This window comes from Dermacentor albipictus, chromosome 9 (assembly GCF_038994185.2).
Source record: "Dermacentor albipictus isolate Rhodes 1998 colony chromosome 9, USDA_Dalb.pri_finalv2, whole genome shotgun sequence".
In the NCBI taxonomy this organism is placed as follows: Eukaryota; Metazoa; Arthropoda; class Arachnida; order Ixodida; family Ixodidae; genus Dermacentor; species Dermacentor albipictus.
The window spans coordinates 47,913,484-47,930,739 of NC_091829.1; the positions used below are offsets into that span (position 1 = coordinate 47,913,484).

Here is a 17,256-nt window from a genome sequence, read left to right on the forward strand (position 1 = left end):
ATCAACTTTGAAAATTGCAGTGCACCGAGTTCACGTGCAAACCATAAGAATACTTTGCAGTTGTGGTGTCTGAGAACTCGAGCATTAATTTGGTGATCTGCAGCACAAATTGATTTGGTTTGCTGTTAGCTGACAAGTGGCTTCTTGTTTTCAGGAACGCCAAAGCGGCCACGAGTTTCTTCATCTGTTGGGAGACGAGGTGAGTCATTGTCCCCCGAGTCTGTTGATGATGTATGGTAACCTTTATACTAACGATATTAATTAGGTTAAATGTTAGGTACATGATTATTACAATTATTTGAAGTTGTTGCATTTGCTAAAGAGAATGCACCGAGAACCTTTTGACTCCCCTTGCTGGCTCAGTCGTGGTAGCATTCTAATGTTGAATACAAGGGTTTGATTTCCATGAAGCTGAATCCCATGAAAAATGAGATGCAAAATGCGTGTGCACTTAAAATGGGTACACGGTAAAGTACCTGATGTGGTAAAACAATCTGTATTCATGCACTGCAATGTCGCCTATAGCCCACTGTACCATCAGTGATTGAAATGTGCTTGCTTCAGAGTGTGTGGCATCTATCTGTGGCCTGTTGTTGGCTACATGGGCAGGCATAAAGTTCAGTTCATTGTGTGTTTGAAGAAACGAACATGCGATAGGATTTGTTCTCCGCTGGCAGATGTAGCATTTTAACCGTTTGCTTGAATGCCCACAGGAAATATGCTACATGCATGTCCTGGGAGAGGCATTTAGTAGATTGTTCCTCAGCGCTAGTGCTAAATGCTAGTGCTAGTGCTAGTGCTCAGTGCAGTGCTAAATGCAGTGGTGTTATGCACAAGACTTAAATCGAAGCATTCTACTTTCTTGCAACAACTGTGCCGCCTTTTGTTAGGCCTAACTGGGCCGAATTGGACTTTACAAAAATGCCGCGTAATGAAATACATTGTTGTAGAGGTGAAATGAGATAAGTGTAAGGTAATTTTGCCATTCACCAAAGGCAATAACTATTATAGAGATCAAAAATGTGGTCCTCGCTTGGTATGTCTGTCAGCTTGTCATCAAAAATGCCACTGAGCAAAAGTGTTGTCTCTGAGTGAGATCACTACTTTCTGTTTACTGCCACTGCACTGCATTAGTTCCATTGAAGTGATGGAATAGTGGGAGCATGCTTTGCAGAGCAACTGAGCTGTTCATTTGCAAGTTAGCTTTTGACTTGAAAATGTTCATCCATGGCATGGATGGGTGGATGTTATCAGAATCCATTTTGAAATGGGTGGTGGGATATGTCACCAAACTTCTTACATTTACTTTCCCTCTGCACTTATTGGCCCTTAGTACCTCAGTTTGTGTTAAAATACCATTGAACCTGATCGAAGTTTATTTCTATTTAACCCTATTTTTTATCTTCCCTGGCTTTGTGCTAGCAGTAGCTCAAATTTCTTTTACTGTTCTCCCTTGCAGATTCATTTTGCTCACCTCTATTTTTCTTAAAGCACGAGACAGGGTTGCCAAGTCCTCGACCTCTGGCTGGATTCTGCGGCATGCTGAGGAAATAGGCCTTATAGTGTCTGTTACTTCTACACACTAGACACCATATAGCCTGCAGTATGTTCCTCAGACATCCTGAACTGACTTCGACCTTGTTACGAACTTCAACCGCTGCACCACGAATACGGCTTTGTGGTCCCGTAGCGCTCGTCACCCGTTTCGTGACAGAGCGTTGGTAGCGAAGACTCCGAGCCTGGCGTCGATGAGAATAACAAAAGGGACTTTATACATTATATACAGGTTATCATACAGGACATGAACGGGTCGGCACTGGGGCCGAGAGCTCACACAAACGCGACTGTTCTCGCACGACGGCGTCCGGCGAAAACGCGTGACACATCTCACCCCAGTCGGGAGCGACCCTCTCTCCAGGTGGGGTCAGCGGATCCTGTTTTCGAGCGGCGTGTCTCTGCTTTTATAATCCCCGAGGCCCATTGTCACTCAACCGGCCCAATACAAAGTCAGCACACGACGGTCGTCCGAGGGGTCCAACCAGCGACCGCGCTGGCCACCCGGTTCAAAGTTCGCGCGCGCGGTGACCTCCAGGCAAGGGAGGTGCGGCGCCGGGCCGTCGGGCACACGCGGACACGTCAAAACACGCTGCTCCGCCGAGGCTTCTCCCGCACGAAGGCGCAGCATCTTGACTTGTGAAGGGAGAGTTATGGCGCTCGCAGGATAGATTCTGCATCTTGCAGATTCGGGATCCGGGCTTGTGGTAATGGCACAACAGCATCCCCGCCCTCAGATAAGGCGCCGGGAAGACGAGCTGCCTCCACGTGGCTCGGATGCCAGGCGCGCACGTTCGTCAGGCTCGTCCAAGTTCACGTCCAGTGTCGGGACGCCAGGTAACCTCACGTGCCCAGGTCCGACTCGCCAGGACAGGAGCTCTGCTCACCACGTCGTCGCCAAGGCACCTTGACCAGCTCCGCTCGGGTCGTTCCTAAGACCTTGCTTCTCGCCACTGGTCCCGCTTGGTCGTTCTGCAGCTTGCAAAACCGACCGGCAAAAGGCAACACCCAACACGAACAAGTGCCCTCTGTCTCCCGTCAAACACCAGACAAGGCCATAATTCAAATCAACCTAACTAAATTGTTTTCCCCTTTTTTTCTCCCGCTGCAACAAGAGGCAGGTGTACGATCTAGCACACAAGGCTTAAACAATCAGTTTTCAAATCATCAACATAACAAAATAGAAACAATTAATAATCAGCAATAATAATGACAAATAGAATGGTCCCCTTGAGATCGCTTTGGACCGAAAACATACTTCTGAGGAAGCAAATGAGGTCATTCATTTTTCCCGGCGATATTTTCGCGGAATCTGAAGCTGCTTATATTTGCGACCCTGCTTATCCGTGTAGCGGCGGTACAATAAGCCAGATTCCTTGCCAAATGAAACCTCCTTTTTTTTTTCACTCCCCGTTTGACGCTCTTCCTCAGATCGGCTAGTGAACAATCTTCCTGTTGTTCGCGAATCCGAGTTTCCCTTTCAACTGCAGCCTGCTCCTGCCAGCTGGCGGAAACCGGAGCGAGTGTGGAGCCCGCGTCGCCTAATTGCGGCGTCGCGTCTCTATCGCGGCTAGCACTGCACGCGTCACTCCCACTCACCTCCAGGACCCGCTCGCCTAGGCCAGCCTCCGAGCTCTGCCTCTCCCGTGACTGCTCGCCACTCAAGTTACCGTGATCGGTCCGTGTGCCGCACCGCCTTTCGCTAACCGACGCTAAGCCAAGTTCCCTCGACAGCGGGCGCGCTTTGGATCGCGTGGGGGCCATGTACGCCACGTCGGCAAAGAATGATTTGCCCTGATCCCTCAGCAGCTGCTCCGAGCTATTTGAGAAGAGGTAGGAAAATTGCTCCGGGAGGGCGGCTGACACAGCGGCTTCGGTGTTAAGTTTCCCAAATTCTCCTTCAATGCTAACCGTTGCGATCGGTAAACAGACACTCTCCTTCTCGGCCACTTGCCGTATCCTAACGCACTCTCCCGTAAAATCACTCGAGGAGACGAAAGACGGGTGAACAACGTCCATAGTTGCTGCAGAGTCCCGCAGTGCTCGGCACTTCTTGCCGTTTACCTTAATTTCCTGCACATAGGGCTCCAATAGACGTATGTTCTTGTGAGTTTCCCGTATCGTTGCAAAAGCAATTCTCTCTGGGCAGCTTGCAGCGATGTGCCCTTGCTTTTTGCAATTGTAGCAGGTTAACGGTCTCCGTTTTTCAAAAGAACGCGTCATTTCGTTTCGCTGTTTCGGACCATCGTCATCATTCTGAGATGCATTCTGTCCATCCCTTACAGTTTCTTTGGGAAGGGACTCGTCGTCCCGAAACTCGCGACGCGTGATTTCCTTCCGTTCGTCGGGCTTCCCGTAAAACCCATCTCTTCTATCTGCTTTTTCTACGCGCACTGCCTTGCTGTGCAAGCTGCGGCGTGTGTAATACTCTTCCGCTAACTCTGCTGCCTTGTTTAGCTTAACCTCCTTTAGCCTATCTTGCAGCCAGAGCCGGACATCCTCATCAATGCAACGGTAGAACTGCTCCAACGCGATGCATTCGACAATTTTGTCGCGGTCGTCGTAAACCTCTTCGCCCTTCAGCCATTCCACCAAGTCGGCTTTTAGACGAAACGCGAAGTCAACATTCGACTCCTTACCCTTTTTTGCATACCGGAACCTCTGCCGGAAAGCTTCGGGCGACAATTTGTACTTCCGCAGTAGCGCTTCCTTCACATCACTGTAGCTCTCAAACGCCTCCTTCGATAAGCAAGTTATTACGTCTGATGCCTCCCCAGGAAGCAAGGCTAACAGATTCTGTGCCCAAAGGGATCGCTCAATGCTATTCCGTTCGCAGACGTGCTCAAATTTCACGAGGTATTTGGCCATATCCTCTCCGACGACAAAGGGTGGAAGTTGATCGCGTATTCTTGGAACATTAGAAGTGAGACTAGGCGCCGGCGAGTTATTTCGGATCTCCAACTCTTTCATTTTAAGCTCGTGCTCACGTCGCTCCCTCTCTCTCCTTTCCTCCTTTTCCTCCTCGCGAAGTTCCTTTTCTCTCCTTTCCTGCTTTTCCTCCTCGCGGCGTTCCTGTTCTCTCCTTTCCTCCCTTTCCCGTCGTTCATTTTCCTTCCTTTCCTGCTCGCAACGTTCCTTCTCCTCCCTTTCCCGACGTTCATTGATATCCGCCCAGGCCTCTGCGGCTTCCTCCGCCGTTACGTCCCCAGTCCTCATGACCTCAAGGATCGCATTCTTTCTTTTAGTTGAGCCCAACTCAATGCCCAACTCTTCACAAATTTCGAGAAGTTCCTTCACCTTGTACTTCTCCATCGTTCACACTGTCCTCCTGCTGTTTACCCTTTTTGAATATACCTGCCGTACGCTACTATAACACTACTAGTAAGACATATGCAAGTATTTCACACACTGCCCTGTTTACCCCCTCAGCATCCCCTGGTTTTCAAAACACTCTTACTAGGCTTGAAACACACAAGGTTATCACAATGCAACACCAAATCCTTCCCTAAGCTACTATAACCTGTGTCAGAGAAAGTCTGGTGTTTGAGGTAAACTTCAGGCACTCACCGCGCCGAGGTAGCTGATGCCGGTCAATCCCGTAGCTGCCATCCAGTGTTACGAACTTCAACCGCTGCACCACGAATACGGCTTTGTGGTCCCGTAGCGCTCGTCACCCGTTTCGTGACAGAGCGTTGGTAGCGAAGACTCCGAGCCTGGCGTCGATGAGAATAACAAAAGGGACTTTATACATTATATACAGGTTATCATACAGGACATGAACGGGTCGGCACTGGGGCCGAGAGCTCACACAAACGCGACTGTTCTCGCACGACGGCGTCCGGCGAAAACGCGTGACACATCTCACCCCAGTCGGGAGCGACCCTCTCTCCAGGTGGGGTCAGCGGATCCTGTTTTCGAGCGGCGTGTCTCTGCTTTTATAATCCCCGAGGCCCATTGTCACTCAACCGGCCCAATACAAAGTCAGCACACGACGGTCGTCCGAGGGGTCCAACCAGCGACCGCGCTGGCCACCCGGTTCAAAGTTCGCGCGCGCGGTGACCTCCAGGCAAGGGAGGTGCGGCGCCGGGCCGTCGGGCACACGCGGACACGTCAAAACACGCTGCTCCGCCGAGGCTTCTCCCGCACGAAGGCGCAGCATCTTGACTTGTGAAGGGAGAGTTATGGCGCTCGCAGGATAGATTCTGCATCTTGCAGATTCGGGATCCGGGCTTGTGGTAATGGCACAACAACCTGCAGTGCAGTACCCTTTGAACTATTTTAAATCATTCCCATGTCAGGAGTCTACTGATATGCCTGAACTTCAGTAACTCTTGGCGGACACTGGGAGCAGTGCCTGGTTACAAAATTTTAGCTTGGTGCTTTCCTCTGCTTTGACTGGCAGGAGCGCCGAGTAGAGAAATGCTTAACACGTTCACTACTGTGTGGGTGACAGTTGGGTCACGGTAGTTATTCCCGCTGTGCAGCTGTGCTGGGCTTTCCTGCAGTGCACAAGCGACAGCTTTGCTAGAAATCAACAGAGAAAAGAAATTCTTGTTGCTTCTGATCTGACGCGTCGTGGCACCATTTCGCTATACCTTGAGGAAGTATCAAGGGGGCACAACCCCTTAGTGACTCACTCATGGGTCATTATGCACAGGAAAAGAAATTTCAAAAAGAGCCGCCGCAATGAACGTGACATACAGGAGCAAGTTTGCCTTCATGTAGTGATTTGTGCAGTGATGGAGCGGTGGTGACTGCAGTTATGGAAGTCACTTGGCACAGTGTGCTTACACATTGTTGCACTATTTTTTTGTCTGCAGATATTTCTGAGCATGCTGATCAGCACCTCATAAAGTACTTCTTCCGGAACGCCAGATTCTTTTTAGTGAAAAGCAACAACCACGAGAATGTTGTGCTCTCTAAGGCCAAGGTGAGTTGCTCACTACACCCACTATTGTGGCATAGTGGCTTTGGTGTTGCACTGCTTAGCCCAAGGTTCAGGGATCAAATCTCAGCCGTGGTGGCCGCCTTTCGATGGGGGGAGAGTGCACAAACACCTGCGTACCATGCATCGAGTGCGTGTTAAAGAACTTCAGGTGGTCCCATTTAACCCGGAGTCCCCCACTACAGCGTGCCTCATAACCATATCATGGTTTTGGCACGTAAAACCCCAGAATTTAATTTAGTTGCTCACTGTGAGAATCCTGTACTGTATGGCTATTTCTTTTATGTGCTCACAAACTTAAAAGTGTAAAAGGCAATATGTTAGAACCATGCGGTCTGATGTATGTCGAAACACACCAACTATTGGTTTTAACAAGTTTCCAGCAGGTACAGGTTTCAACATTGGGAGCTCTTATTTTTTCTGAAAGGTTGTCCTCAATGGATTTTATGGCTTTGTGTTTCCCACTTAGGTGTGATGGAAGGTTTTTTTGAGTCAGCATTCAGTGACAGGAATGGTCTTGTTTAGTTTTCTTTTTCACTGAAAATGAGAATTCACCGCATTTGCGACAGGACGCTCCGCAGTTATCCTGTCTTCTCTGCCCAGTTTTTGTTGCGCATTGTTATGTTGTTGACCCTTTCAGCCACACCTGGCCTTTAACACCGTGACAGACCATGTTGTACATGTTTCCTGGCACCACTTGCAATCTGTGGCAAACCTATTTAGCTTGAACAACTAACAAAAACTAGCCCTCAAATGGTACGTTGGCAAAATAAACAAATCTATCTCGTGCTCACTTCCGAAATATATTTGGACTCGCCAAAATTTTGCTCAGCCAGGCTAAGACTAAGGCTCAACAAAATTCTGCCCAACCGGGCTTACTTTGACTCGCTACATTCTAATGCAACGTCTCCTAATTAAAATTGCTGATGAAACTGAGGATGGCACAAATTGTGCTCCGAAAGAGGGCACATAAATGTCTGGTTTGTGCCCCTGCTATGTAGTGATGTAGTTGATTCTTTTTCTTTCTACTTTTTGACAGTAATGACTTGCCTCGTGCAAATTTCTTAAACAGCCTGATGTTTTCTACTTAGACTACATGTGAAATGCTCCATTGTATTTCTATAGCTGAAGTATTTTGTTAAAGCAGTGGTGCGCTATTTAAAAAAGAGAAAGTATTTGCTCTATGCTGTCCATAACAAAACATTAAACCTTGTGGCATGCACTTTTCTCTTTTTAGGGGGTGTGGTCAACACCGCCTCAAAACGAAGCTAAACTGAACCAGGCCTTCAGGGTAAGTTGTGCCCAAAGTTATCAGTGTTAAAAGAACCAGAATAAAGGGGTTAACCAAGGGGCCCAATTTTTATTAATCATATCGTAAGAAGCCAACAAGCAAACACATCAAGGACAACACGGGAGAAATTCTTGTACTTGCAAATTAAATAAAATAATTAAAGAGAATGATCCCACGTCTTCGCATTACGCGTCCATGTGCGCATTATGACGTACGCATAATGCAAAAACGAATCATTCTCCACCTGTGGTAGGTTGTTTTTTCATCCATTTTCATTTGCATTAATTTATAATTTCTGTAGTTCAAGTAGGAAGTGCAAGTAATTTCTCCTACATTGTCCTTGGTGTCTTTGTCAGTTGGCTTCTTATGATACAATGTTAAAAGGAACACTTAACCAGTAATAAAGCCCATATAACTGGAACATTTCCTTGCCTTTATCGGAAAGATGTGGCTATTGTAATTAGCTTTGCTTGCGTTTATACTTAAAATTTTTAAAAATTTGTCTGTGGGTCTTCATGCCATTTGTCAGCAATAATCAGCTACAGAATACTAACTGAGCATTAGTTTTAATAGTCGGCTATGCTGTCCATTTTAGATGCCTGGTTATTCAATGGTAAAAAAATTAAATCTTCTCCTGTCGCATTGCAGGAGTGCAAAAACGTCATTCTGATCTACTCGGTTAAGGAAAGTGGCAAGTTCCAAGGTGAGTGCTTTTGTCAACTCCGTTTTGCTGGTGATTGCTGTTTTTACAACAATATTTGGAGCTAAATTTCTAGAAAACTTGTGGCTTTGTACAGAGGTCATTTGAGGTCTGAGTGGTTGACTCGAGGTACTTAAACTAACAAGGCATTCGAGGTGCAGGGGTCGTTTAGGCTGAAGTAGTAGCCTATGCAGCACTGAAGCATTTGGCACATACTGATCTTCAAGGGCATTAGTCTGATATTTGCGTGTTGCTATTTGAGGAATAGTGAAACCTCGACATAATGAGCTTCAGCGTAATCTTTGATGTAACAAGCCGTGTTACTTTACATCGAAGGCCATGCAATTTTAGCCTCAATATAAACCAGTTTGTCCACCCAAGATTTTAATGTCACTAACTGTTACTACCATTGTGGAGGAATATGATATAGCGTCTGTCGAACTGAAAATACCATGTGTGCCAGTGTTAAAATGGGTTGTTTCATGGTTAGTGGATGCACCACACTTAGCAGAAAAATATGTCAGCAGAAATGTTGCAGTGAGTAGCTTCAGTGTCACGTTACTATGAAGGCAGAGGTTGCGGGTTTACCTTATTTATTCGATTCTAACGCACCCAAAATTGTAACGCGCATTCGATTGCCATGATCTAAAGAAAGAAAAGTCCTTTACAGTACCGGGCACCTCATTCTTTCATACAGGAGTACAACTTCATTTGGAAAAACGAAGGTTTACTCCCAATACACTAAAGTTGTAGTTTCGCCTGAAAGGCAAAGCATCGATTGAGATAGCAAATTAGTAGACAGCTATATGAAAAGTAAGGATAGCTGTTTAATAGGCTGTATAAACTTTTAATCATTCGCTTACTGTCTAAATTAACAAGCATGTGTCACGCGCGCACAAGCAAACATGAACACATCTCGCACAATGACCGGAGAAACTCTTTATTAGTGGTAGTGGGAGCGAGCGAATTATGAAGCAAATTGACCTTTGTGTGGCCTTGCACTTCAGTGCAAACTAAGCGACAAAACCACAGCGCGGTGCGCCTAGATGCATACACACTCCATTGCAGATAGCTTTCAATATAGGTGCCGCGTGGCCGTGCCATACGTAGCAGCCGCTGTAGCAGAACACATCTCCTATTTACGCAAGTCCTGCGCACAAGCTTTGGGAACTCCGAATAGCCCCGATGCGGCTCGATTTCCGTCCGTCTTCGCACGCGATTCCTTTCCTTTCCATGAAGTTGGCATGCTCTTGCAGTTAGCACTTCCACGCTGATAGCGCAAATGCAGAAAACAAGACGGACAATGCAACACACTACAGCACATGGAGGAAGCTACGGCCAAAGCGTATACGAGGCGGCCATCTTGAAATTCCAATGGCGATATGGTAATGCAGATGTGGTGTAGTACTCGATTTGAACGCGCACGCAATTTTTTTACCTGTTTTATCGGGGAAAAAAAAACTGCATTAGATTCGAGTAAGTACGGTAATCCTGGTCACAGCGGCTGCTTTTCAGTGCGGATGAAATGCAGAAACACTTGTGTACTTAGATTTAAGCTCATGGTTAAGGGAGGGAACACGGGTTTAAATGACCTAAATATCGTGAAAAAGTCTATTTTGAACACGGTACTTTTGGAATTTTCAACTATTATTCTACACTTCGCCAAATTTTGCGCATTTTAAATCAATATTTTAGCCATAATATGAATTTTTGGCACCATTGTGGGCTAAATACGAGCCAAATTTTCCGTGAAACGCTTTTTCCATGACGTGTGACGGCCCCCGCAGTCGTTCGATCGCCCCGTCCTGTATATAGTTTGAAAGAGCAGTCTCCCGTCTTCATTTTCCCGCCGCCACCGGCTCCGTCCGCACATTGGCAGGGAAGAAATTCTGCCTCAAAGAGAAGACCCAATGCGTGCTGCAATTGGTTGACAAAGGCATGTGACCCTCAGCTAGCCACGTTATTGGCTAGACTGGTGTCGTCTGCATCACTCCGTGGCCGCTCTGCACACGCCATGTGTGCCAACGAGGTTTCCCACGCTGACAGCGATTCCGACCTCGACTCCGAAGTTCAAATTTAGAAAGAAAAAAAAAAGCAGAGAAAGCTGGCGTACAACATTGAGAAACGACATTCCGCCAGGCTGCTTCCCGATGACATCGATAAGGCACGTTTGTAGTCCGATGTTAACATGTCGTTAACATATCTACGTTAACATGTTAGTCCGACGTTAATCGGCGCACGGACGAGCGTTGGAGTCCGTTGGCCATGTCTAGTTACGCTGGCTGCAGCAGTGTGTCGAACCAATGGTCAAACAATAGACGCTGTTCTCGCCAACGTGACGTAACGTGTGCGCACGCTCATGCTACGTGAGACTATATTTAGCCTGCCTGCTCCCGTAGTCGAGCAACGCCGGTGATCCCGATGACGGGTTAGGCCTAATCCCCCAAAGTGCTGCTGACAATGGCCGCGTTTCATCTACGTTTCAGTACGACGCTACTATTTTGTAGCCGGAATCTTTGCGGCGTATTGACAGTGAAGCTCAAAGAAAACATTAAGCCTTAGCGCCAACTCCTTCTACTGACCAAAAATCGGAACTACTAGATCGCGTTGACGACACTGCTGCCGGGACAAACGAGATGCTGGCTGCGTCTGCTGAGCATGTATCTGCTGAAAACTTGTAGCGGCTGCTCAGAAGCCATCACCATAGTGACACTAGCCAGACAGACTACATTCCTGGAGGCTACTAATGCAATACCACTTGTACATATTCAAATATTTTGTGGCGTTCTGTTATAAAAGTAAGCTCATTTTGTTTTTTCAAGTTTTCTCAGAATCTCATTTTTGGTGTTCTTTAAACTTGCAAAAGCGGTACTTCGGTCTTCAGGGCACATAGAACCAAAATTTTAACAGCGGCATGTGGCTACATGTATGTACTACACAATGCTAGGAGCAGATATTTTAATTTCGCTTTTGTAAATTTTAAAATCCGGCTACTAATTGAACCACGTGATTGCCATGTCTAAAAATCAAACTTCATATTGCTGGAAAATTGGTAATACCTGCAATATAAAAAAAGTAGTCCTACATTTGTGTTGCTTGCGCGTTGCAGTATCCAGCCGTATGTCTTTACAAACATTCTGGCTGATGCTCTTTTTAGAGTTGTTCAGATAAATGATAGGTGATTAATTTTAATTATATCTGGAACCACTCAGTCAATTTGAAAAGTAATTATATTTTTGAAATCAGCATTTCGTTAACTTTAGTAAAAAAAAATAAAAAAAAGTTTCTAAATCCACTTTGTCCCCTTAAAGAGAGCCCCAGCTGGTCAAAATTATTCCCAAGTCTCCCACTATGGTGTGATCACCTCTAGACCATGCAATTTTGCTCCGTCTTGACTGCTATCCAGGCTTTGCACGTTTAGCGTCGGAGTCGAACCACGACTGCCCTACAATCCAGTGGGTGCTGCCGCCCGGTCTGAGTGCCAGGGCTCTGGGCGGCGTCTTCCAAGTGGACTGGATCTGCAGGTGAGGAACTGTAGTGATATGTTATCATATATAATTATGGACTTGGCTTCGTCACGTTTGCAACAAATTGTCCCACCTTAGGATCCAATTGGAAAATTGTTTCATTAGAAAAAATGCTGGGAGGAAGAATAATAAAGCTTAAGAACACACACAAAAGAAATGGTTACATGTTTAAAGCACCATACAGTCGAAACAGACGGTAATGAATTCTCAGAAAAATGAAATATTTGCGTATCCCCGGTGAACACCCATGGGATTCAATGCATTTCGTATTTCTTGAAAACGGAATGTCACTGTACGACATTTATCGACTAGCGCAAGGTTAGCAGGCTCGTAAATGTGCTCAAATGCGATTGCTTTGCACTAAAATTGCGTAAAATAACACCACATTACCGCCACCACACATTCCGCTATTTTTCTTTACAAGAACAACCATGCGCCAGAAACGATCGTGCTGTGAAGACATCATTTCCGCCATCTTCTTTATTGATCGCCCGTTTGAAGCGGCAGTGTGTTGCTACCTACATGTGACGACGGTTTTTGCAATCCTAATGTAGTGCGTAATGTGTGCCTCGGCAAAAGAAGATGCAGCAAAAACAAGGGAATTCACATCCCACCAACGTGGAATTGTCTGTGGCGCTTGAGGTGGTGGTCGCAGCATGGAGTGCCACGCACCATGCCATGATCGAGCGACTGTCCGGGAACATGCATTCGTTGCTTCAAGAACGCTGGATTTGGTGCCCCCCAACAGGCATCGCGTGCGGATTTGGTGCCGGACTTAGATTTGCATGAAAGGGCCGTAATCTCGATTGACTGATTTCGGGTATACAAGATACAAGCACTTCTGCGCTCAGCACCGTAGGTGTTGGCGCCTACGGGCGATAGTGCGCGCTGAAGAAATGCTGCTGTATGCATGGAGTGCTGTTGCTTGAGTTACGCAAAAGTGATCGTATCTCCGAGCGCAGTTGACCGAGAATCCTCACAAGCTTGCCCAAGTAGGCTAACGGAATTTTCACAGTAACATTTCGTTCTGTGATGAGTTACCTATCTGTACTGTCCCATTTTGTAACAACGAAATTCTCGCGAAAGTGAATTTTTTTTGGGTTCCCCTCCGATTTCGTTATTGCGTGGTTCAACTGTAATAGCAATATATGAGGAGCATTCATTAAGGCTGGCATAGAACCAAGAACTCTTCAAGAACAGTTTTATTTCGACCCAGACTTCTCTTTGTTGACAGTCATCGACAGTCACTGTCAGTAGTCATTGTCAGATAAGTTTTACCGCAATTTTTTTGTACTCGTAGAGAGGTTTTTGGGGCAATAAAGGGAAAGCTACAGGGGTGCAGCTTCTGCACACGTGTTACTCCGCCAAGTACCGTATTTACTCGCATAATGATCGCACTTTTTTTGTCAGAAAAATTGAAGCAAATTCAGGGGTGCGATCATTACGCGGGTTAAATTTCCCGGGAAAAAAAAAATTTTTTTTTTCGTCCGCGTTTGCTGCGGGATGCGAGATTGCGGGTGCGGGACACCAAAACAAAAATGGCGGCTAGCGGAGCGAGCCGAACGCGCCGAACGCGATTTTTTTTTTTTCTTCTCGTGAGTACATTACGTGCATTGAAACAGTTTCTTCCGTATTAGTGATGAATAATATCGTTAATATCGGCAAGTTCGCGGCAATAACGTAGCCATGTCCACTTTGAGGGGACAGAAATAGGTGGGCGCGCTTAGCTGCCAGTGGCAGAAACACATGACGGGCATGCTGCGGAAACTGCGGCATCTGTCTTCACTACTTTCCGCTAAGGGTGGGCGAATATCTTAGCTGTGTTACAAGCGTCGGCGTATGAATAGGGCACACTTTTAACGTATCAGAGTAAACGTGGCTACTATCATTGCCGCGCGCGATTTGTTGCGTGCTCACGAGTGCAAAAGCAGATGAAAAGAATCGAAATGCGCCTTTATTGTTTTTGTTGACATCAGCCATTATAAAGCCAACCCATAATAAAGGCAAGTTTGGTTGTACCTCATTTTGTCATGGAAGTGTGGAAAGTGATGAAAGTAATGAAATGAGGCATCTACTTGAATGTTTAGTGCGTGCAGGCCGCTTGGCTTGTCTTGAAGAGTCGTTCGCGTAGCATTCGACAGGTGGTAAGCGCGATCATTATTTGCTAGACTTGGCACACGACATATCGCTGCGGCAAGTTCGGGGTGCGATCATTACGCGGGAAATAAAAAAAATCGAATTTTGACGACAAATTTTAGGGGTGCGATCATTACGCGAGTGCGATCATTATGCGAGTAAATACGGTAGTCTGGTAGTGTTCCGCAGTGCTTGTGGTTTCTTGGAACAGATGTCGAACTGACGCACCTTCGACGTCTGACTGTTTTGCACTTACTCAAATACGGAAAAAGATACGCTGAAAAATAAGTCAAATAGCGGGGTGGGCGAATATTCGAAAAGATTCTCGATACACATCTTTGCAATACAGAACAACATTTTAATAACTTACAACAAACTTGCAAGACAATTGAACAACTCATTCTTGGTCGGCTATCCTCCTGAACCAACTATAACTAGTTGAGCAAGTGCAGCCGCATTGAATGAAACCAAAGATATCTGCTGAGGCAACAAAACTTGCTCCAGTGAGGCATGACTGTGAGGCGTGCAGCAATGAGTCATGGTTCACTGCTGCACTTATTGCTTAGTGGGGCACATGAGCTGTTGACTGAACATCGGCAGTGCGCAATGTGAGGACACGAGGTCACTGCACTCTGGCGAGTGTAGAGGTTTGTCTGTAATGCCCAATAAGTCTGGCAGACAACACTTCTAGGTGAACTCCCCTCTGTGCCAGTTGGCAAACTGGCATTTGATGTGCTCATGTAGCTGTGACTTTAAAGGCAGCACAAGAATGTGCTGAGGCAGTCGCCAGAAATACATGGCAAGCACAAAAAATTGGACCAGTTTCACCTTGCTTGCCGTCTTTGTTGCTTGATGTGTGTGTACTCATTGTTGCCTCTGTTTCTTACAGACGTGAGCTCCCTTTCACCAAGACTGCCCATCTGTACAACCCTTGGAATGATGGAAAACAAGTCAAGATAGGTCGTGATGGTCAGGTAATACAGGCAGAGAGGATTTCGTGAACATTTCTTGTGGTTGCTGTGTGCAACAATATGTATATGCAGAAAGGGTGTAGTGGAATGGGGCAGTGACGATCAGAAAACAAATGTAAATATATAATAAACCAACTAATACTAGAATATGTAATAAATAAATTATATAATAAACCAATGAGACAAAAAGAGGGGAAAGATGCACACGTGCACAGATGTGTATATATTTTGCCAGGCAAAATAAATCTGCAGTTGTAAGTCGGCGCATTCTCTTTCTAGACCTATTAGTTAGTGCTTTTTTCGTTCTAAATGTACATTGCCTTAAAAAAAAAATGGTGCTTCCATTGGTGGAGATACAAATTAGTCTGGCCATGCCTTCCACTTGCTACTGGCAGTTTGCAGTTCATGAAGAACTCAACTGAACATAAAATTTTGTGTGTGACTGGATAAAACTGCATTCTCGCTACTTGGCTATTCCTTATGCAAATTTTTGCCTGTGCCATCTGGCTTTGTTATGTGTTCGAGCCATAGGGGTCTGAAGTTCTAAGCTTAGGGGTATAGGCGTATAGGCGTATAGCTTAGGGGTAGGGGCGTAGGAACCTCCAGTGGAAGCAGCAACTAAGTGGCAGAGAATCAAAGGCTCTAGGGAAGGTCACAGTATGCATGCAAAATCTTCCCAAGCCTTGCATCTTCAATTAGGTACTTCCAGAACATTGTTGCAAGCTTGTGAAAAATTCTCTAATTTTATTGTCAAGGGTCCCGTAAGCAATCGAGTGATAATTGTCCCATAAGCCATAACACTTAACACATTCTTGCATCTGAAAAGGAAAAGAAAGGGTTAGTGGGGGAAGGGACTAATTGCGGAAAAAGTTATGAGTGCTCATAACTCTTGTCCCAGTCTTTTCTGGCACTTTTTCTTTGTTTTGAAATGAATGCAATCCCGCTTGCTTGTGGTACCTGTGCACATACGTGCATGGTTTTTATGGCATTAGACTGCTATATACACACTGTACCAGTATGAAAAGGAACACATTATTGATATTATATCAGTGATCCTTGCAGAGGTGTACTTCAGAATGTTGCTTGTTGTTGGTTGCGTGCAATTCCACTCGTGGAGCCTATTTTAGTTCAGTGTAAGAACTAGAAAAATCATTGGCTTTGTAAGTAAATCTAGCGTTCCCTTTCACATTGGTGCATCGTGTTATGTGCTGTTGCCTTGCACACAGAGCCAACTCTTGTTCCTTCCTTGTCTGCTCACACTTGTAACAGGAAATCGAACCTCGCGTTGCTGAAGAGCTCTGCCAGCTGTTTCCCGTGGACGAAAACATCGACCTCCGCAGTATCCTGCGCCGCCGGGGCCGCTCGTCGCGTAGAAGCCCCACTCACCGCCGCCGCACCCCATCACGTCGTTCCGCGTCCCCCTGCGGCCGTGGCCACCGCCACCGCCATGCTCGCACCAGCGGAAGGGATGAAGCTCGTTTGCATCTGGCGAGGTTAGACCTGACGCCAGGACGCTTGTTGCTGTGGCAGTGCTGGACTGTGCACCACCCGTGCCGCTGCGGGACTCTGGAGGGCGGCTGAGCATATTTCCAGGCTCCCCCTCTTGTTTTGGATGAGGCAGCGTGTGCTGACAGAAGAGTCTGTGCGTTGATGGCTGATGAATAGGCCATCTAAAGAAATTAAGAGCTCGCAAGCGACAACAGCCCTTTGACAGCAAGAGGCTGTTTGCAAAACCTGTCAAGTCTGGTCTGAACACCGATTTGAGATGCGCACCTAGCTTTCAATGTATCGTGCGGGAGCCTTTGTGTTAAGCCAGAATGATCAGGTTAGATTAAAAACACTTTTTGTTATGTTCGCAGGAATGAAGGCCCATGAGAGGAAATTCATTTGGGAACCTGTAATTCAGGGACTTGGTTGTCGTAGGCTAGCAGTGCTGTATAAGCTTGCGGAAAGGATGGCATGAAGAGTGAAAAGAGGTGTCTGCAACCTTGGTTGAGAACTAAAACTCTGGTATAATGTCATTTAGCCATCGGAAACTGTGCTCCAGGCAAAGCGCATAGGAATTGGCAGGAGCTCAGCTTAGCAGTGGCCTTCTTTTAGTTAAGGATTCTGCCTTAAACATCTTAAACGCA

General features: G+C 46.3%; 1 protein-coding gene across 5 annotated transcripts in view; it reads left to right on the top strand.

Annotated features, from left to right (window-relative positions):
• LOC135916190 (YTH domain-containing protein 1-like) overlaps positions 1–17,256 on the top strand; it is an 82,587-nt gene that overhangs the window by 45,987 nt on the left and 19,344 nt on the right. For all 5 annotated transcript variants that reach the window (XM_065449470.2, XM_065449469.2, XM_065449471.2 and 2 more), the window contains 7 exons: positions 155–199; positions 6,375–6,484; positions 7,737–7,790; positions 8,439–8,493; positions 11,897–12,014; positions 15,043–15,127; positions 16,394–16,617. In XM_065449470.2, the coding sequence (XP_065305542.2) occupies positions 155–199; positions 6,375–6,484; positions 7,737–7,790; positions 8,439–8,493; positions 11,897–12,014; positions 15,043–15,127; positions 16,394–16,617 (691 nt within the window). The remainder of the gene's footprint in view (positions 1–154; positions 200–6,374; positions 6,485–7,736; positions 7,791–8,438; positions 8,494–11,896; positions 12,015–15,042; positions 15,128–16,393; positions 16,618–17,256) is intronic.